Source organism: Anguilla rostrata, chromosome 4, assembly GCF_018555375.3.
Source record: "Anguilla rostrata isolate EN2019 chromosome 4, ASM1855537v3, whole genome shotgun sequence".
Classification (NCBI taxonomy): Eukaryota; Metazoa; Chordata; class Actinopteri; order Anguilliformes; family Anguillidae; genus Anguilla; species Anguilla rostrata.
In genome coordinates this window covers 61,992,406-62,014,976 of record NC_057936.1, presented here as the reverse complement: position 1 = coordinate 62,014,976, position 22,571 = coordinate 61,992,406, and the positions used below count along the sequence as shown (strand labels likewise).

Genomic DNA, 22,571 nt, shown 5'->3' with positions numbered 1-22,571 from the left:
CAATAGTGAAGTCACTGCATGCATTTAAAACATTTAACAATTTCTTCCAACTGTTCTTGTTTCAGTATATGTTCTATTTTTATTTTTATGTCATTTTTTATTTGTAAAAGTCACCAGCTTTCCGGAATTAAACATGTTAGTAGCTCACATTGAGCTGTAAAATGTCCAAATGCACATGTGCAGGCAATATCACCACTCTCCTATTAAATATATGTGTGTTTGCGTGTGTGTCTGTGTGTGCGTGTGCGAGTAGGCCTGCGTACAATGAGTGTGCGCGTGTGATCTGAAGATTGGTAAGTGGGTGACCAAAACTGAATTTAAGAGGAAGAAGAAGAATTAGCATATTTGTATCATTGTCGAACCACTACATTATGGCAGATCCCACTTTCTAAGGTATTTCTGCCACTTGACACGTCTTCAACTGCTTAGACAGTGCCAGCATCATGTTCTGTCATGGTCTGGATCAAAATTGGTAACAGTCAATATCAAATGTTTAGATCTTACAATCCAGGAGTTGTTTGACAAAAAATAGAGACAAGTTTCAAGTTTTGACACCACACGAGAAGGATCAGATATTATCCAAATATGCTTGGCTGAAAATAACTGGAAAAACAAGAATCCCCACTGGGAACAGCAGCAAAACATCCTTTTGACCCGTCCTCCAGGTTCACCTCAGAAGAACACGAACTATGTCAAATGTGTTAAAATCCTTTAAGAAACCCTGGTGGTACAAACCCATGCAAACCAGAATTTTTTTCTTCTTCTTCTTCTTCTTCTTTCGGCTGTTCCCGTTCAGGGTCGCCACAGCGGATCAGATCCGCATATTTGATTTGGCATATTTTTTTACGCCGGATGCCCTTCCTGACGCAACCTTCCCATTTATCCGGGCTTGGGACCGGTACTAGAATGCACTGCCTTGCGCATCTCCAGTGGCTGGGCTTTTGGGGCATTGGCTTCGTGGGATACGAACCCGGGCCGCCGGCGTGGCAGGCGGAAGCTCTACCACTGGACCGCCAATGCCCACTCGAGCAAACCAGAAATGAGGCTCTAAATTTGGATCTCGACCCACGTCAGATAACCTCGACTCCCATGGTGAAAAGCTCCACCTTGGGAGACTAGTATGAAAACAAACTGAAGAATGGAAAATAAGAATGAAAATCAATGCTTAATGGTGTTCTTTACCGGCTTAAAATGGAGCTTTGAGTGGGTTTCATTCCATGTGAACCACCAGACACAGAACCTGCCTCTATTAGCTTGTCAGGTATTTTTGGGATAGAATGGCGTACGAGGACATAAAGAGAATACACCAGATGCAAAATCAATACTTGAATTTTCCGAACAACAAGTTTGTGCATTGGCTTATCCTGTCTACATTACCAGCAGGGGTTCACCATCTGCTTCTCTGAGAAGAATCACTGAAAATCAAACATAATCTGGGCCTTAAATCTAAACTATTTTCCAGGGTGTATTGCTGAGCATAATTACAGTGTTAACGGGTGCCGACATGAGTAAGATGCATTCATCGGTGCGACAAATTCCACCGTCTAGAAACCCAGAGAAAGAGAGACAGAGGGAGGGGAGAGAGAGAGGGACAGGGAGGGTGGGAGGGAGGGAGAGAGGAAGAGAGAGAGAGAGAAATCCAATACGCTGTGGATTGAGACATTCACAAACAAGCAGACAAGAAATCACTGTCAGTTATAGATGGTAAACTGGACAGGAAAAAAATAAAAATAAATACATAAATACAGATCCACAAAAAATAAATACATAAATAACACAAAACATAAAATCAGCCCATTAAGCTTCTCAAGGACAAGAAATGCACTAGTAATCAAAATGAGTGCCATGAAAGAAAGAGGGAAACTGGAAATGTTGCCATTATTTTAGGGCATTTTAGTGCATGTTTGTATTTCCATTCCAATTTATGTATTATTTTTATGAATGCAATCTGTGTATGTTCATGTTTGATTTGCAGCTTGGTTCTTGTAAAGCTATATTATTTTATTCCTGTTGCAAACAGAAACATAAAAACTGAAGACGAAGAACAACAAAAAAAAAAAAACTTTCAACCAGTTCAATGACACTTTTGACACTTTTGACTACTTTACTCATTAGGCCTGGCTTTGTACAGAGTTCAGGCTATTTTCAAATTTTACAACATTTTCTTTTTTTCAATGTATGCAATGTTGTTGCTAATGAAATAGATCTCGTGGCAAGATTATAAAAGCAATTTCAAAGGGCAGTAGAAATAGATGAGCAGAGAGGAGATCAAAGTAATGATCATATCTTCACATCTTGCAGTATAATTGCCTTGTCACCGCGGTACACATTTCTGTACTAAGTGATGTTCTGCAATACAGGAAGAGGCCATTGATCTTTCCGACAAGGACTTTCTTTCCGAATGAATTGATGCCGTGTTTTTTTTATGGCCACCTTACGGACCACGCAAAGATGTCTGAACATGAATGATAGACTCGGGTACCTTCTCATAATGACTGTGGGCCCTGGTGAAAAGCGCTGATTTGTTTGGATTTAGCCTAAAAAAACGGGAAAATTACCATTGAGGATGGTGGTGAGTTATGACCCCAGATCATAAGGGATGCAGGAAAGAGCAGAATCAGAAGAAGTAAACACATACCATAATCGTGTCCATATTTGTCTGAGACCCATTTTACCAAAGTCATTTGCAAAAATAAAAGAAAAAAAAAACACAATGATTGGTTACCGTGAACCCACCCTCACCTGACAGGTATGGCGCTGGCGTTCCTTGTACAGGGGAGGCAGGGATCAAGGAGCCAACACTTTCCACAAGCGCAAACATTTCCATGGTCTCACTCAGGAAAACACGATTGCCATTTTACGAGCGTTCGCCAGACCTGTTCTCTGCGAATGGAAAGCCTAGGAGTTCACAGGACCGTGTGCTGCCATTGAAACATTGCCATTTATCATACGACTGCATTCGTGAAACAAAACTGCGATTCGTTTGTGAAACATTCCAACAGGGATGGAACATGGCGGCATTGTGCAGATGCTAGTTTGCACGTCTCCTTTAGTTTTCTTGTGACAAGCCCGTGATGTGCCTATGATATCTTCAGCTTACGTGGTGAATCGTCTCCCATAAAAATTCAGCTTGTACAAATTTCTGGCACACTTTAAATTATTTATTGATTTATTTACAGACAAAACATTTATTTATACCACGAACAATCGAATCCATGCTTGGGATTTGTTCATCTATTTGCTTTACAGCCATATTGAATTGCAAGTCTTTGTGCATGGCAAAGTGCAATGATATTGTCTAATGTTTTTCTTTCTTTTTTTTCCCATTGCATTGTTCTGGCAGGGGTTATCTTGCTACAAAGCAAATTAACTATGCACTGGGGGAAAAGTGTTTGTTGTTATGAATGGAAGCTAGATTGAGGCCAAATGTCATCCGTTGCAGTAGTTCTGGTGAATTTATAGTGACTATGCTTGGACAGAGGTGGTATTTAATACATTGCTCTTTCTCTGTGCCTTACAGGTATAATATGAACAATGTTGTTAAAAGCCAGTTTGTTATAAGCCCATGTATAGTGTGTGTGTGTGTGTGTGTGTGTGTGTGTGTTTATGGCCCGAAAGCCTGATTTACAAAGAGTTCTCATATATACTTATGGGAATATCTTGAAATTTGTTCAAGTAAGGTTGCCTTCAGCATATAAAACTACTGAAATGTTTCAACTGTTAACCTCATCTTTCCTAAAGATGTGAATGTGAATGAAGTTTAATGTGACTATTTTCTTAATGCAGCTACTGGACAGCCTTGATCTGCTATTCTGTTTTTTTTTATCTTAAAGGCAGACATGAAGACAATCCACTTTTACTTAAGATTTAATACTGATAGAGGGCTTTGTGATTTACCTCTTTTTGAGTGAAAACTGGTATTTTGCGGTCATGAGTCATAGGCTTGGGTAATCTAATCTGTATCATTTTCAAGACACTCAAGGATGAATGCAGAATGTGTTACTGATGTTGGTGCGCATCACTAAGCTATGTGGGACAGTTGCCATTTCCGGATATCATTGTTTGTCTGCACTGAGTCCTGTGAAAGAGCAAGAACCCCAGAAATGCATAGCCTACGATACGATATGTGCAGAAAACACGACATTGTCATCCACAGAAACAACCAAAGAAGAGATCTTGTATTAAAACCAGCACACTTAATAGTGTGGCGATAATCACGGCTTGTCAATGAAGCACTGCTTAACATGCTGCGGGTGGACCTCTTCGGATGCTCAGCAGAAACAGCGCCGTGCTCTTAAGTGTGCGTCTTTGAGCATAACAATTCAGGCCTCGCTGTTTGTAGGGAGGGAGGGAGGGAGGGAGGGGGGCTAGGCTGGGGCACTTTCGGAAAGGAAACCGTAATGTGTTCTAATGGTGGTTGGTCATGTGTCTTAAGGGCAGGGCGCCGCCCTTGTGGCCAAATAAATGAAGGCTTCAGCCTTGCGTCTTCCGCCTTGCATAGTCTGATTGTTCTCCACCCCGATGGCCCGCAGTAAATAGATGCATAGATAAATAAGTACATGAGAATGGGTGAACAGATGTTTTATTTACTGTAGGCGTTATGAGAAATGGATTCTCACACAGTCAGTGCTATTGTTTTAAACGCAGTCTGAATGGTTCGAAAGCACTGGCATGACATAGTTCAGGAGAGAGTGACAGAGCCATAGCAATTATATTTGACTTGCCTTGGTCTTTAGCGTTAGTCTACTCTTCATGTTGTTTAAACAACATTTTCTTATGCATACCGGTAATGCTGTTAGCCAGGTCTGTGCACACAACACTGGCAGATGCACTTGTGTTCTCATTCAATGTAAATTGATATGGATAAGAGCTTCTGCTAAATGAACTTCTAATTCTGACTGATGAATAAGCGAGCATACACATGGGCAGCTAATTTACACTTGCTTGTTGTCGTTAGCGCTATTGCAGAGAAATATAGAGGAACACAAAGTTGGAATAAGGGAATGTCCACCTTTTACGTTCTCTGCTGCAAGTGGAAGACAGAGCACAATGGGGCCAGATTTAATCGGGGTTTTTCAAACTCATAAAAAAGGGCTTTCAGCAGCAACATGCAACTCATTTTCGTGGGTATGTGGTGTTTGCAAACTGAGCTACAACAGCTGTAACAGCATCTGAAATCTGTCTGTAGACCAAAGAGGATGTGTGAAGACTATAGTCCACACAGAAAGTTATATTATTATTATTATTATTATTATTTATTTGTGTACAATAATTGGGTGGATTAGCTGTCCAGGTCATGGCATAGAGGCAGAGAACCTCCAGACTTGATTGAGTGCTGAATGCTCTCTAGTTTGTAGGGAAATGGTGTTTCTAGATTAGCTTAATCACGTGTTCTCATTCTCATACATTCATATGTTCTTATGTAAAAATGTTGACACTTTGTTGTGTGAAAATCAAGCACCACAGGCATTAAGACTAAGACCGACCGACAGCCGCACAAGCAGAGAACCTTCATCCGGAAGAACAGTAACAAAAAATAAAATAAAAAATAATAATAAAGTACAACAAGAAACTTCACGACAGACAAAAATAATAAACAACAAATCCGGTCATATATTCAGTGTGTGTCAGTTCAGACCTGAAGATACCCCGGGAGCAGAGAGATGGCCGGTAATTCCACCGCTCGCTGTGTTATCCTGTGGCTTCCTGCCAGCCTTCCAGAGACGGGGAGGTAATGAAGGCGGACAGCAGAGAGCTCGAGCAGGAAGAGACGGGGGAGAAAGAGAGTGAGAGCGGGGAGGCCTGCTCCCAACCGCAGCCCATTTCTGCACAGTTACACATCTCAGCTTGTTAAAACGTACAGCGCTGCCTGCCGCCTTGTGACCACGTATGGTCCTGCGTTACAGGCTATATGCTATGTTCTTATGAGCGAGTATGGTCCTGCGTTACAGGCTATATGCTATGTTCTTATGAGCGAGTATGGTTCTGCCTTATAAGCTATATGCTATGTTCTTATGAGCGAGTATCGTTCTGCGTTATAGGCTATACGCTATGTTCTTATGAGCGAGTATGGTTCTGCGTTATAGGCTATACGCTATGTTCTTATGAGCGAGCATGCTTCTGCATTATAGGATATACGCTATGTTCTAATGAGCGAGTTTGTATATATGTGTGCGCTGGAGCTTGCGATCATATGGGACACTTATCACCCTCCCTATTTTTCTCCCTATTTTATTTAGTTACTTTATTATTCTTACCCAAATATAATAATTATATGCTTAGAATATGCATCTATGACTTAGTGTAATAAGGGCATCATTCTTATTCATAGTGGCTACCCTGACATCATTGCTCTCCAATTTGCATTCTCTACTGTACCATATCTGGTTAATCGTTAAAATTCTTTATTACAAATACTGACATTAACTTAAACCCACAAAACTGTGAAAATCAGTAAGACATAGCAAATGCTAATTTGAAAGCAGTAGCCTACATGCAAAGTAATGGGGGAGTATGCTAGGGAAACGACTCTGATTTTAAACAGCACGCCAGGGCCTGGCTAAGTCAAGAATAATTTATTCTATTTTATGTTTTTATTACTAACTGTGATTACACATTACCTCCTTCCCCAGCCCTGCTAATCTCTTTTTTTTTGCTTTGGCACCCCCATGACAGGCTGATTATAAAATCCTGCACACACCCCTGTATATTAGTTTGTGTGTGTGTGTGTGTGTGTGAGAGAGAGTGTAATACCTTTTTAGGGGAGAACTCAGACTTACACATACATAAGCTAGTCATTCTGGCTTGTGGGTACTTCTGGGTAATACAGTTGCTCTCACAAAATAAATAAATAAATAAATGCTCTCAAAAGTAATAAAATGTTGAGTCTTTTTGCAGAACTAATCATATTCAACAGCAGCACTTTCCATCTTTTTCAGGTTTTTACACTGTGGTGGGAGCCGTTTCATTACCACAAGTGTACTTCTGCCATGCATTCTGTTCCGCATGAGAGCCATTGTTCTCTATGATAGCTATTGATCTCTCTCTCTCTCTCTCTCTCTATATATATATATATATATATATATATATAAACCTGAACTTGTGTACCTCAAATAAATATTTACTTATAATTTTTGTACATTGGATTTATTTTAGTTTTAAGCAACGTCAGACGCACTTAACCTATATTCACTCACATCTGTTTAACAAAATGGAATTCTCAGGAACAGCAAAAAAATACATAAATTTAAGAACAGCTTGCGTTTTTGAATTTGGGTTTTGAACCAACTGTATAACTGGTAGAATTTACGAAACTAAGATAGCATATGGCCAATGAGAACTTTCATTGCATGTTAACATTTTTTGTACATTTTGGTTTATGCACAACGGCGGTGATATGCGTGTCTAAATGCATCATCCACGCTAAGCAGAGAACAGATTACAAGTGACTGTGAATGAGTTCAATACTAGCAGCATATTGTAAAGTCCTGTTCTCTACTTCTCCTACTTAGTCTTAGTTTCCCTTTTTTTCTTCTTCTTTAGATCACAAGAGACAGTGAATGAGCTCACTCACTCGATGCTGATGACATAATGAAGTCTTTTTCTTTACTTCTTAGTCTTCATTTTCCCTTTTTAGTCCTCTTCTGGAATCACTCTCTGGGCTGAGCGTTCATCCTGTTGCTCCCCTCTTCTCTCCTCGAACCCTCCGCAGGGACGTACGTGCTGAACGTGACCGCCTCGGATGCGGACGACGAGACCTACGGGAACAGCGCCAAGCTGGTGTACAGCATCCTGGAGGGCCAGCCCTACTTCTCAGTGGAGCCAGAAACAGGTATGTGCAAAGCATGCTGGGAAATGTGGGTTGAAGATGTGCGGGAGTGCAATGGGCTAGGCTGGGAAACACGTGGGCTGAAGATGTCTGTGTGCAATGCATGGGAAACGCTGAGACAGCATGCTGGGAAAGCGGGGCCAATCTGAAGAACTGAAGACCCCTGCTTCAACTAGGCTTCCCGCCAATCCCCAAACCCAAGCACTGCTGTTTTTTGTACTAATTCCAATTATGGTGGTATTGTATGGTTTTCAAATAAGTCATATTTTATAGCTGTGCCTGTTATACAAGCTCTGATACAAAGATGGCAAATGGCATTTCTCAGTGTAATACTCTCAAAGAAACACAGTGCAGTGTCCTTTTCAAGACACAGGTACATTCTACGCTGGTTTAATTTCTTTTTGGATGCAATTCATACGTATTCAGGATTTGAATTGTGGTTCTTGGATAACATTGCACTTGGGTAATTAGCATTTTTGCTTTAGTGGGGTTGTGTATGCACTTGGTGGTCTGGGAGTGTTGGTGGCTGGGTCTGGCACATCGCCCATGTACCACAGATTGATGCACTTATGTTCTTTAACACTGTAGGAGTCCCTGCATTACAGCATCTGCTAAATTGAATGCAATGTGTTGTAATGGGTCGGGGTGGTGGACCAAGGACGCGAAGGGTAAATGCTTACTGCGCAATGCGTAGGTTGGGCATTGCATGTACCCAGGCTCGCTCCTCAAAATAAAAATTTTTGCACTCCATCGATTTAAATACAACTGGGTATTTAATAAAGCAATTCAGATGAAGTACTCTGCTCTGCGGAGCAAAGGCACCGCCCCTCGTATTAATCCAACCCGGATTCGATCGATACGGGTCCGTATCCCGGGCTGAACAATAAACGCATGCGTTCTGAGCTGCATTCATGAAGAAAAAGATAAGTGCTGGGTTTCATTCGTAAGCCGTTGCATTAAGCGTGGAGGCCCACAGTGACTTAGTTTGAATAAACAATCTTCGGTAATTAAATTGTCAAGTCACGGTGAGAGAGAGAGAGAGAGAGAGAGAGAGAGACGTGTTGATTGAACACAGGCTCGTGCATTGGGGGACTGGGTAATGCGACAACGGGGGGGGGTGGGGGGGGGGCGGTATGGGAGGTACGTATCGGGCCGGTATTCCCCAGCAGATCGTTGAGCGAAGGCTGTGGAGAAGTCCGGAGACAGGCGTGTCTGAGCGTGTTTATTTGTGCGCGGCGGCACGTCCGCGTTCGAGCGCGGCCGTCGGGACTGCTCCGCGGTGTTTGTTTGGCGGGTTAGCGGGATGATGCATGGCTCTCCCTTCAGCTTCGGGCGCCGCTGTACGTCTGACGGATGGCGTTTCATAATTAAACAAGCGAGTGTTTTTTGCACAGTTGCTCATCGTGGATAAATGCCCTAATTCAATCAAAATGACACGGTGTCTGTGTGGGTAGATTAGTCTAATTTTGTTTCTTTTCCATAGATTTCCATAGATAGATCTTTTCTATCTTTATAAATAAGAATATTTAGAGAACCATTGACGACAGATAGCTTCCATTATTATTATCATCATTATTATTATTATTGCTGTTATTAGCATTAGTATTAGGCCTAAATCCTCAGTACAAATAGAGCTTTCAGTGAAATAATTGATCGAAAGTTTGAAACAGAAATGCATTCAAAGCAACATTTGTCATGGAATGGTTCGGCAATTATTTTCGATGCATTAAGTGCGTGCGTAGAGAGAAAAAAATATAAAAGAAACATAAAAGCATTTGTTCCAGCCACTGGTATTTCAGATGGTGCCGGATAGCGCAAATTACCCATGCATCTTCTTGATCATGATATCAGTGGGAAAAAAAAAACAGCACACACAATACATTGTGGACTCACTATATATCTTCTCTACCGCACTAAATGGTCCACTAAATACAGTTTTTTTCCCCCTCGTTACTGGGCTCAAATGAACTCTGCTGGATTTAATTTAACACAGAGGAGCTTTATTGCTCTGCCTGGCTGCAACATCGCTCACTGATGTGCTATAAAAAATTTTAAAAAATGTGATTCCCATTTCTGCAGGCACCATCAGAACAGCTTTGCCCAACATGGATCGGGAGAACAAGGAGAAGTACCACGTGGTGATCCAGGCCAAAGACATGGCGGGGCAGATGGGTGGCCTCTCTGGCACCACCACTGTCAACATCACCCTCACCGACGTCAACGACAGTCCCCCCCGCTTCCCCCACAGTAGGCCATCCCCACGCCCCCGGAATCTGCTCTACCCATTTCCTTTTCTTTGGCTTTTTTTTAGGAATCTGCCATCAGGACACTTTTTTAAACACAAGTTCAGCATATTCATGTGTAATTATTAGTACTTAGTAACACATGAACAACAGTTCATTTTACTCAAGGAATAAGTTTGTTATATGTACTATACATACAACACTATTATGTATGTATTTATTTATGGGGGCCTTAAAGATATTCAGTTCAAGAGCATGAGAAAGAAATTGAAGTGGAAGTTCTAGGTCGATCTCCAGTATGCTACCAATCGCTATTATGCATATTTTATTTATGTGTTTGTTTACTTTTTTTTTTTTTTTAAATTTTAGCTGGAAATCAAGCATTTCGACAGTGAAACAGACAGTCTTCCCCGCTAGCATGCGATGAGCTGAAAAAGCTTCTGAAATCCCCCACTGCCCGTTACGGTTGCTAAGAGGATGTAGTTCAAAGCACAGAAGCACATATGTATTTACCTTGGTCGTTATGGATAAAAGCTGCTACAGGTCTGCAATTTCAGAAACCCGCTGCAACAGGTGGGGGGCCTTGTGAGCCTTTCATAGGCAGACAATAGCACGCTTCATTCCGGCTAAATTATGTGGTTTAGGCTATAAATGGAGAGCGTCAATCATCGCTGCTCGAATGAACTGGGAGAAACAGCATGGTGTTAGAGTTTCAGGCTTATCAGCTTTAAACGCGTTTAAATATACAAAGAAATGCATGTGCATATGAACAAATCAGATGTTCATATGCAAAAATTTAAAAAAATAAAACAGTTTGCTTGTTCCTTTTTGTAGTTTCGGGTGAGCTTAATTACTCTTTCTTCTGTTCCTGCATACAGTGTTCTGAGTTTGCGGTTAATTTATATAAATTCAATGTTGCATTATGGGTTTTAGTAACTGAGTGTGCAAAGTGTGTGTGGCTAATTGAAGGTGGATAGTGTTGTTATGCCCATAATAAATGTATACATAAATTAATAATAGGTACTATATGACATTGTCAATTAGAATCGGGCTACGCTACTTAGCATAACTGGCAACACTTCATAATAAGTTCACATTAATTGCCATTCACAAATGTAGTTGTTAAAATGAATTTATGTACAAATGCATTAAGCATGAAATTAACTTTTCATTACTCAAACATAGGATACACTAATTAAGTTTACTTATAAATGAAAGTTAACCATTAACTAATTCATTAATTTTTATTTATTTTATATTCAAATATGAATTGGTATGACTAATGTAGTTGTTAACATGAATTAATACATTAGCAAAACTGTACAGATTAACTTTTTAGTAGTTAGCAGACAACAATTACATTTGTTAATCCCAGACTTTAGTGTAAAGTGTTAGCTCATAGCTGTGTGCCAGCATGCTACGTGAGAAAGAGATGCGGCCTCCATCTCTGAATCCACACGCGTCTGCAATCTCTGAGCTACAGTCGCCAAACTGCAGCTCCAGGTCTAATCAGAAAACTGCCTGGCTTTTCAGCGGCAAGCTGTGACCGTCCCCGTTGCGGTTATAGCCAAACGCATTACCTGGATGCTCCTCTGTCGAGCTGACCACTTCAGGGACGTGTGTCCAGGCCTGATTAAGCGGGAGAGGCTAGATAAAGCTGCACTGAGACAAAAAAAAAAGAAGAGGGGAATGCTTTACCTTGTCTCTCTCTTTTTTCCTTCTTTTCTTTTCACAATGAGGCTTCCCCCCTAGTTAGAGAAGCAATATAATTTGACACGCAGTGGGGAAGAGAGGAACGGAGATTCAGAGGAACTCGGAAGGGTTCCCTGAAGCTCGCTCTTTAATGCTGCTGTGATTGCTATCCCCCTTCTTTCCCAGTCTAGCATTGAGAGCAAAGCATTCTGGGAAGATTTTTTATTTATTTATTTATTTATTGATTGATTTATTTATTATTAGCATTAGCATTAGCATTATTATTAGCATTAGCATTATTATTAGCATTAGTATGAAGCCTGAATCCACAGTACAAATAGATTTGTCTTTGAAGGCTCCTACCACCTCTCCACGTCGGAGTCGGCGGAAGTGGGCTCCGCGGTGGGCCGGGTGCGGGCCAACGACCCGGACCTGGGAGAGAACGCCGAGATGCAGTACAGCATCGTGGACGGAGACGGGCGGAGCGCCTTCGCCATCTTCACCGACAGGGCCACGCAGGAGGGCGTCATAACCGTGAGAGAGGTGAGCCGCCCCCCCCCTTCACCACCCCCCTCAACCCCCCTCGCCCCCCTCCGCCTTCCACGAAGGACACGACGACCGGAGAGTGGAGAGAGACGTGTGGAGAAATTTAAACTCCCGAAACTTTCCAGCAAATCATTGTCCTATTAACTTTACAAAGGTGCCTGTGTCGGTGATAAGTCGGTTCTGTGTGCCAGGCAATTTCAAAGAACTCTCAGAACGTCATGAGCTCTACCCGTGGACAACGGGGGTGTTAAAAGCTTTTCAGGATAATTGTGTCGGACCGAAGTTCAATCACAAAGTAAAAAAAAGAAAAAAAAAAGAAACAGAAATTAATTAATTAATTAATTTAATAATTAAAGAAAAACAAAGTGCTCCAGCTCTCATTTGAACCTGTGCGAGGAGGAACGGCTATGCCTCCCTGCACTGTGTGGCATTAGCAGATAATTAATGGGTCTCATAAGTGTGGGTGTGGGGGGTTGCAGGTTTCACTCCCAGTCCTTCAGAGCTTTTTCAGTCAATAGCCATCGAATAGTAAGAGGATATCAGTTAGATATGTAAAATATGAGCTGTGAAAGTTTGCCAGAGTAAAGGAAATTGATAAGCAAAGGTCTTGTCAGGTAAAAGTGTTTGCTCTCTCTCTCTCTTTCTCTCTCTCTGACTTTCTGTCTGAGTATTAGTCAGATATCATTTATTCTAGTGGCTAGTGCCATAGCACATGTTCTGCATCTGATGCTGCTCTCGGGGTTTTAGCTATGGTACTGTTATGCCTTTGATAAGAAAGGCAATTGTGAGAGTGCAGCTTGTTGTTGAGCACAGTGATTGGGGAAAGAGAAAAAAAAAGCAGAAAAAAAGCAGTCTCCTGAAAAATATATTTCCCTTTAACCTCCCCTCTCTATTTCCCTAACCTCTTTTTCACTACCTTCCTTCTCTACTTTCTCCTCTCACACAAACACACTCTCTTGTACACTCTCTCTCTCTCTAACGAGCAGCCGCTGGACTACGAAGCAAAAAGGGTGTACACGTTAAAAGTGGAGGCCAGCAACACCCACCTGGACAGCCGCTTCAGTTACCTGGGTCCGTTTAAGGACACGGCGTCGGTGCGGATCACCGTCCAGGACGTGGACGAGCCGCCCGTCTTCAGCGTCAGCCCGTACGTCATCGAGGTGCACGAGGACAAGTCGGCGGGAAGCTTCATCGGCGTGGTAACCGCCCAGGACCCGGACGCCGCCAACAACCCCGTCAAGTGAGTGGCGCTGGAGCCGCGTGCTGTAACGCTAAGTGCTGCGTCCAGTCCGGCTGTGTGGGTTTCGCTCATGGCGTTACCTTAGAGGTGAACATCAGTATCGAAAGTCTCCAGAGGCTTGTGCTCGACTGAATCTAGGGTTCCTAAAGCCAAAGCCTCACCTCCAACACCAAGAGGTCATAAGAGAGACTCATACCCAGATCCAAAGCTTAGGGCTACCAGAAACACACACACACACACACACATACATACACACTCACACACACACTCACACACCCACACACTCACACACATGCGCGTAAACACAGAAACACACACACTCACGCACACAGACAAATAAATAAATAAAGTGAGGTAATCAGCATGCTGACAGACAATAACAATTACTTTAGTACTTTCTCCACCTTCATGTTAAACGATGCATAATGATTAACCAGATTCATCCACTTAACACCCAATTACATATCATTTTCTAAATTATTATGTTGGCAAACGCTTGCGGGAATGTGTGAGTCGTGGGCTTGGCGGCTTGTGTAGGGCATCGAGAGCATGTTGCACTTTTTGTGGTTGGATTGGAGACTGCTTTCGAAAAAACACGGACACATGGCAGGATGTTATGCGCTGCCAGCAATCAGCCATGTATCAGAACCCTGTTGTTCTTACACTGTTGTATTGTTACTAAGAGAACCGAGCTCTCAAAAACAGCTCAAATAAGACTCTGCTCAGCTATATGACTAGCTTTCATGTAATTATACACATGTACTGTATGTCCCCTTTATGTTTATTTTAAAAAAATGGTAGTATAAAAAATTTCTTTAATTTTGGAAATTATTTTGTGATTGCTGGTCACCAAATTGTTTGTGAAAGACATTTTCTTTAAGATTTGAGCCAACGAAAATGCAGCTAAAGCTAAACTATATAAATGTCAGAAACAAACAGATTTTATAATGTGCTGCACTATTTCGAGCTTGTGACTTTGAAAACTTATGGCACATACTCAAATCTGGCCCTTGAAGCCAGTAGTACTGCAGGTTTACTTTTCTAACCGATAGGTAATTGATCGATTACTGCCACTTATTGGCCAGAGATTTACTTCACCTGGTGTCCCAGATTTGAACCAGCCCCGATTAGAGGGTAAGAATGAAAAATAGCAGTGACTAATGGTATCAACCTGTTCTCATTATTTTTTCTTGATTAATAATAACAGGTCTGATAATTATTTTAATTATCCACTCGCAAGTAATCACAATTCTGTTACTTTTAATTGTGGCTCACGGATAATTTTTTGAGCTGATATCAACTAATGTAGTTGTTAAGATGAATTAATGGTGTATGAATACTTTAACAAAGCCGTACAGATTAACGTTTCAGTAGTTAGTAGTTAACTACATTACTTAATGCCAATTCATGTGACGTTATTGTAATGTGAAGTGTTATCGTAATAAGAATAATAATCATAATATATATTTTTATTATTATTCGTCAATGCTAGTAAAAGAGGGCAGGTTCCTGCCTTTTTGCCGCTGCTAGTTGATCAACTTCCTCCAAACCTCAGTCGTTGCACAGTAAGGCTCACCTCTCCCGTCTCCCCCCCCCAGGTATTCCATCGACCGACACACCGACCTGGACCGGCTCTTCAACATCGACACCAACAACGGGTCCATCACCACCCTGCAGGCCCTCGATAGGGAGATGTCAAAATGGCACAACATTTCCGTCATCGCCACGGAAATAAGTGAGTCTCTCCTTGGAGTGTTTGGCATGAAATCGCGTTCTACTCGTCCTCCTGAGACCCGACTACTCTTTTTTTTTTTTTTTCCCTGTAGGCCGCGTGTGTCTTTGGTCTTAATCTCAAGAACCATGTGTTATGTTATGACTACACTACACTTAAAAAGGCATTCACGAAAAGTATAGTAAATAATGTTTTTTTGAACATATTTCTGCTGCAGCATGTTTTTGCCATCCAAAACACTTGTATTATTTAAAAAAATACTAATAATTATTATTGACTTTCAGTCTCTCGTAAGGAATGACCAGTATGTGTAGCCTAACCGTTACGCCAAAGTAGACTAGCCAATACTCCTTCGTGCAGATCCTGCCCACAGGATTGAGCCCAACATGCGAGCTGAATTGCAACGCGCCGCCAAAATTTTACCAAGCGACGACAAAACGCTGGCGTGCAATGCAACTAGCTTTGCCATCAATTAATATTTCATCTCAAGACATTTAAGGTGTATTTTTTTTTGCTTTCGGTGAATTAATTCTGGAGTGTGAAATGATTTGCCTGCATCACAAAGGCACAGATTAGTTTAAGGGTACCCTAATGGCTTCTGTCGTTCCGCGATATTGTTCCCCCACGTAACCGCGGACTCCCGCCTGCTCTCTCCTAGGCAACCGACGGCAGGCCGCTCGCGTCCCGGTGTTCATTAAGGTCCTGGACGTCAACGACAACGCGCCGGAATTCGCCATGATTTACGAGACGTTCGTCTGCGAGAGGGTGAAAGTGGGACAGGTGATCGGTTACGTTCGTCTGCGAGAGAGTGAAAGTGGGACAGGTGATCGGTTACATTCGTCTGCGAGAGAGTGAAAGTGGGACAAGTGATCGGTTACATTCGTCTGCGAGAGAGTGAAAGTGGGACAGGTGATCGGTTACATTCGTCTGCGAGAGAGTGAAAGTGGGACAGGTGATCGGTTACATTCGAGTGGCTTCTCCCGCCCTTCTGCTTCCTTACTTTTTCGGCACAGTTTAACGCAATATCTGTGCTCGCACTACAGAGTGTCTACCTGTGTAGGAGTCCGTAAGTACAAACGACTGTGTACACAGCGTGGCGGCAGTGTAGCATAGCGCGTGAGGAATTAGGCTGGTAACCGAAAGGTCATAGGTTCGATTTATGGGCAGGACACTGCCGCTGTACCCTTGAGCAAGGTACTTAACCTGCATTGCTTCAGTATATATCCAGCTGTATAAATGGATGCAATGTAAATGCTACCAAAAAAAAAAGTTGTGCAAGTCGCTCTGGATAAGAGCGTCTGCTAAATGCCGGTAACAGTGTATTTAACAGCTTTATATCAATGCAACATCTATACAGTGCATGCGTCACATCTGTGCCTACCCTGAAAGATAACCGACAAGTTTTTGTATTCTTAATGTTATTTATGTCATATGAACTGGCTTTGTTGTGAACTCAGTCCAGTGAGATGCTGTTGCTTATTTCTAGCAGCACTTCCAATGAGTTTTCAGCCAGTAGGGTGTGGGTGGGGCGTTGCACCAGTGCTGTAAGACCTAATGCCATAGTCTGATGCCAGCATTACTAATGCTATAGTCTGATTCCAGTTTTCCTAATGCTATATTTTGATGCCAGCATTCCTAATGCTATATTTTGATGCTGTTCTCTTTTTTTTAAAATGTTCCTCCAACTCACAGCTGATACAGACCATAAGCGCAGTCGACACAGACGATCCTCTCATCGGACACAAATTTGCCTTCAGCCTCAGTACCCAGAATCCCAACTTCACAATCTCAGACAATGAAGGTGAATTTCTTTACAAGGCTGTATGTGTATGAAGGGATATTTCACAAGATTAAATTATCCTGGTTACCCACCATAATTCATAAAGTTGACATTAATGTTTGATTTAGTCATTCCATTGCAAGTATACATACAGCACATAGTATAGTACACGTATGTATACTGGAAGTCTGGGGGGGGGCACCGTACCCCCCTCCAGAAAGTTGTCGTCCGTCATTTATATTGCCCATTCCTATAACCAGCCCTGATTATTGTTGTTGTTGTTGTTGTTGCTGTTATATTGGGTACTTATGTGCCCAGTTAAATCATCATTGTGCAGTTCTTGTAATTTGATCGAGTGTCAGGTGACACAGGACGTATCAGTAACACCACACACACACCCGTGCGACGGTGCTCCACGTTGGGCAGAGCCGGCCCTGACCGCGTTCTCTGTTCTCGCCCGCAGACAACACGGCGCGGATCCTGACCAGGCGAGCCGGGTTCAGCCGGAGAGAGCAGAGCTCCTACCTGCTGCCCGTGGTGATCTCGGACAACGACTACCCGATCCAGAGCAGCACCAGCACGCTGACGGTGCGCGTGTGCGCCTGCGACAGCCGCGGAAACGTGCAGTCCTGCAGCGCCGAGGCCTACGCCCTGTCCGCCGGGCTCAGCACCGGGGCCCTGGTGGCCATCTTACTCTGCGTCATCATCCTCCTCAGTGAGTGCCTCTCTGTCCAAACCTCTACACTAACACTAACCCTGATCCCAACCTCCACACTAACCCTGACCTTTACCCGGACCCTAACCCTGACCCTAAACCTGACCCTGACCCTGACCCCTACCCCTGACCCTAACGCTAAACCTAACGCTAACCCTGACCTGTCCTAACCACCCCACCGACTCGCACCAGGTTGGCATCTACCTAGGTATCACCTCCAGTAGCCTCTGTCCCAACCTACACTACCGACCCAACCTGACCCTGACCCACCACCCGGGCTCAGCACCGGGGCGCTGGTGGCCATCTTACTCTGCGTCATCATCCTCCTCAGTGAATGCCTCTCTGTCCCAACCTCAACCCTTACCCTAACCTGTCAAAAAGCATATGTTATGCAAAACGTTGGGAATTCTTTCTTTAAAACCCTTACCTAACCTCAACGCCGGCCCTAACCCTCCCCAACACTACCCTACGCTTATCCCCAACAATCTGCACAATTCTTTCCCCTTCCCCCCTCCACTGTGGAGAGGCCCTGTACATCCCTTGAAAATATTTTCCCCCTGGCAAGTCATGAAATCTGGTGTCCTTGAAATGATTTTCAACTTCTGCAGAGAGCAAAATTAGTCAATTCTTCTCGCTAATTGGACAGCTTATTGGTTTTAAAAAAATATATATATATATATATATTTTAAAATACCCTAAAAACTCAGAGGTCATTGGAAAGGGAATACTTTGAAAGTAATGAGCCATTCATACAGAAGTACCCCTGTAACTGAAAGTAGTCCGGACTGCCATTGAAATATCATTGAGAACTTGTGGAACATGAAACTCTGATTTGAGTGGAAACCTCGGTCGGTGGATTTTTTTTGTGACACAGCAGGAACAGGCACGATTAAGCCAGGTGGAAGCAAAGAGGTCGAGACAAACCCGTTGGAATTGGTTCAGGGATTCGACATCTGAAGAGAGTCCATTAACCTGCCCTCCCTTCTGTCTGTCTCTCTGTCCCTCTGCTTAAATAGAAAGCCCATTTCAACAGCTTTCTTATTTAAGAGTGTGCAGGCAATGTGGGTGTGCCATCGAAACAGAAGCGATGCGTGTCGTGATATGCTTTCCCCAAATAAGTGGTGTGCTCACTGTTGTTTTTTTTATTTATTTATTTATTTATTCATCTAATCTTCACTAATCCCTCCGTTCAGAGTGCTCTGTCACCCAGGGGAAAGTCTGTCCATCTGTCCGTCCATGTGTCTGTCTGCAAAAATATGCCTTTTTTTTCCTTCCCCCCACCTCGAATGTCAAACTGGCAGCCAGACAGCAGGGTTCTAAAAGGCTACAGGTTTCGCTGAAGACCGGAGATGGTGGGGGAGGGGGGATAATTGCGAAAAATGGCAACCTGCCCTTTTGGCCTTTTTGTACCCGGACGCACGGAGCGAGCTGGCCGTTGTTTTTTTTTTTGAAAGGCGGCCGGAGGTAGCTTCGCCGCTTAAACGCGCAGCACTTAGCGTCAGCGCTGATCTCGTTTCCCCCTCCGTCTGCGGGCGAAATGGAGGAGGGTAATTGCGTTTAGCGCTCGACGCACACCGACCTGCAGAGGAGCTTACGCGGTCCGGGGGGTGGGGGGGGTTGGGGGGGTGCAGGTCGCATGGCGCATTGTGACATTCCTGATGTAATAATTTAATGTGCCTGCTGAAAGAGCCACCGGACTGCCACTTAGTCTGTGTACATACGATCCTCTGGGCTTGTTTTTTTATTTTCTGGAGTGCAGCGGCCTCTCAAATACACAAGCGCCTGTTTTACAGCAGACATGCACTCTGAACAAATACAACCAAGGTCACGCATGTCATGTGTATACACATGTACTATAGATATACGTGCATGTAGTATATATATATATACAGTATATATTGCATAGGTGTAGGTTTCATTTCAACTTTGGGGGAGACACAATGCTGGATAACCTAGTCTCGTGTAGTGTAGCTCGTCTAGCAATTAATTCATATGAAAATATTGGAGGTGACATCTCTCTCCTGTCTCCCCGCAAACTTACACGTGTGATATAGTGTATTTATAAATAGTAGTCCCCTAATATATGCTTGGCTTGCTTGCAAATGAGCAGAGCGTGTGTGTGCACGTGTGCCTGCGTGTAGTTCATGTTGCGCGTGCATAGGAGTCTTTGTGTGTGTGTGTGTGTGTGTGTGTGAATACGTGTGAAATTACAGCAGAACCAGAACGCATAGCGGCAGCTCAGTCCATTGCCGTCTTTTCTTCAGTTCTCTCCCCAGAGCAGCCCTTCTCTGTTCGTCTAAAATCTACACCGGTAACAATGGGCAAGCACTGCACCAGCAGCAGTAAATGGAGTATTGAGCAGCCATAACCCCCCAGCCCCCACCCCCCCCCCCCCCCAACCCCACCTCTACCTGCCTCCACCCCTGGCTTCTCTGCCTTCCAGAACCTTCCTCAATGGGCAGCCATTTCACAGCAGTGCTCATTCTGCTCAGATGTGATCCAATCTGAGAGATTGAATTGTGGGTAGCGGGAGGGGGGTGGGGGAGGGGGGTGGTGGTGGGGGGGGTTTCGGGAGGTGCTGGGAAAACAATGGACCCGCGGCTCGAGTGCGAAATATCATGACAGCTGCTCATTATCCGATTGGTCGTCTCGCCCGGGCCCCCTGACAAACTGTCTCATTCACCTCCCGTCCAGCGCGGACAGAAGGGCAGCGAGCCGGAACGTTCCGGGGCCCCGCCCGCCAGGCCGGGTCGCTCCTTTTTTCTGTGGGAGAGGTTTTGAAAATAAAAGGAAAAAAGGGAAAAAAAAAATGATTCTAAAAAGGCCTCCCACCAGGCGTCTGCCCGACCTTGTAATTAACACCTGAGTGGGTGGTGGGTGGCCGCCGGCGCACCTGCTCCACGTTTGCCTTTTCGTTGTCATGGGAGGCATGTTCTCGATTGGGAAACGCTTGTTAGAAGTTCTTATTTTTTTATTTATTTTCGTAATTTTTTTTTTTTTTTGCAGAACAACATCGGCACTTTGTTCATAGTCACCATCTGGTGTCTTTCTGGAGTCTTTTCATTTTCATGAAAAAAGCAATAATTGCATTGTGCTGCAGGAATGGCTACACCAGCGATGCTTTCTAAATAAGTTCATTGTGTGTGTTGTTCTGGCTGTATTGGAAAAGGTTCACACACACACACTCACACAGTTTATATCGTATGTTGGATATAGCTCTTCCATTGCCTCCCCCCCACCCCCCTCTCTCTCTCTCTCTGAGTAATGGTGGTGTTAACACATTTTTAAAGTACGACAAACATGCGTGTGCACTGTATATATAAATATAAATGTGTGTTGTGGTGATTGTGATGCATTTCGTCCCTCTCTCCCTCCCTATTTTTCTCAGAGTGGGTTGCAGTGCTGGCACATTTTTACAGTTTAATATAAACACGCGTGCTCGCGTTGTACAGCTGAATGCAAATGTGTGTAGTAAATGTGTGCTCGTACTGCGCATGCACCGTACATAGCAATGTACATATGAGTATTAAACATGCATATGTACTGTATTTATATAAGAATGCACTGTACAGATTAATATAAATGTGTGCATTAAAGGTGTATGTTCTGTATATACACCGTAAATACGTAGATGCAGATGAATGTGCCTGTGTGTATTAAACATGTGTATGTATTTTATATACACAGTAAACGCATACATATGAATGTTTTTGTGTGTGTGTGTGTTGCAGTGATCGTGGTTCTCTTCGCCGCCCTGAGGAGACAGAAGAAGAAGGAGCCGCTGATCATCTCCAAGGAGGACGTGCGGGACAACGTGGTGAGCTACAACGACGAGGGGGGCGGGGAGGAGGACACGCAGGCCTTCGACATCGGCACGCTGCGGAACCCCGAGGTGATCGAGGGCAACAAGCTCCGGCGGGACATCATCCCGGAGATGCTGTTCCCCTTCCGCCGGGCGTCGCCCATCAAGGACAACGCCGACGTGCGCGACTTCATCGCCGGCCGCCTGCAGGAGAACGACGCGGACCCCACGGCGCCCCCCTACGACTCGCTGGCCACCTACGCCTACGAGGGCACCGGCTCGCTGGCGGAGTCCCTCAGCTCGCTGGAGTCCGCCGTCGCCGACGGCGACCAGGACTACGATTACCTCAGCGGCTGGGGCCCGCAGTTCAAAAAGCTGGCCGACATGTACATAGCCAAGGCCACAGATTAAAAAACGAGACGCTCAGCTGGAATGAGGAAGCTTCGTAACCGGCTCGGTCCTACAACACGCCCCCCCTTAAGAATTATACATGCGTAGGTGGGGGAGGGGCTTCTCTTTTGACTTTTAAAATAGAACCCGTGGAAACTTGAGTATATTCAACTACTGAAATCACATTTTTTTCACACTGGTTTTTTACCTGATGGCTTTTTTTTTTTTTCTTTTTTGCTTTTTTTTTGTAATTGGTAAACGATGCCTTCGGATTTTAGGATTTTTTGTGTGGACTATAGTGTGGACAACGTGTTTTGTAACTACAGAGAGCAATGGTAGTCTTGTATACTATCAATGTTTATGTAAACAAAAGAAAAAACAAAACAAAAAAAAAAAAACAAGCTTCTACTGTAAACCAGATTTTAAAAATAGAGTCGTGTATAAAATGTTTTTCAATGACTGCCCTATACTGTTCATTATCTATTCCTTCGACAGGGGACGATCATGTGGATGGTTCAAATGGTTTCTTCATCAAACTGTGAACTCATTTCATCACATAGATGTAAAAATGTAATAAGGATGTGTACCCTATAGAACACTTGT

At 43.6% G+C, this 22,571-nt stretch overlaps 1 protein-coding gene across 1 annotated transcript in view; it reads left to right on the top strand.

Annotated features, from left to right (window-relative positions):
* The window catches only part of LOC135253909 (cadherin-10-like), a 51,082-nt gene extending 28,713 nt beyond the window's left edge, over positions 1–22,369 (top strand). The window contains exons 4-12 of the mRNA XM_064333751.1: positions 7,712–7,831; positions 9,908–10,075; positions 12,119–12,306; positions 13,296–13,549; positions 15,148–15,284; positions 15,940–16,061; positions 16,974–17,082; positions 17,525–17,776; positions 21,508–22,369. Of these exons, the coding sequence (XP_064189821.1) occupies positions 7,712–7,831; positions 9,908–10,075; positions 12,119–12,306; positions 13,296–13,549; positions 15,148–15,284; positions 15,940–16,061; positions 16,974–17,082; positions 17,525–17,776; positions 21,508–21,989 (1,832 nt within the window). The 3' untranslated portion in view covers positions 21,990–22,369. The remainder of the gene's footprint in view (positions 1–7,711; positions 7,832–9,907; positions 10,076–12,118; positions 12,307–13,295; positions 13,550–15,147; positions 15,285–15,939; positions 16,062–16,973; positions 17,083–17,524; positions 17,777–21,507) is intronic.
* Positions 22,370–22,571: the final 202 nt, after the last annotated feature.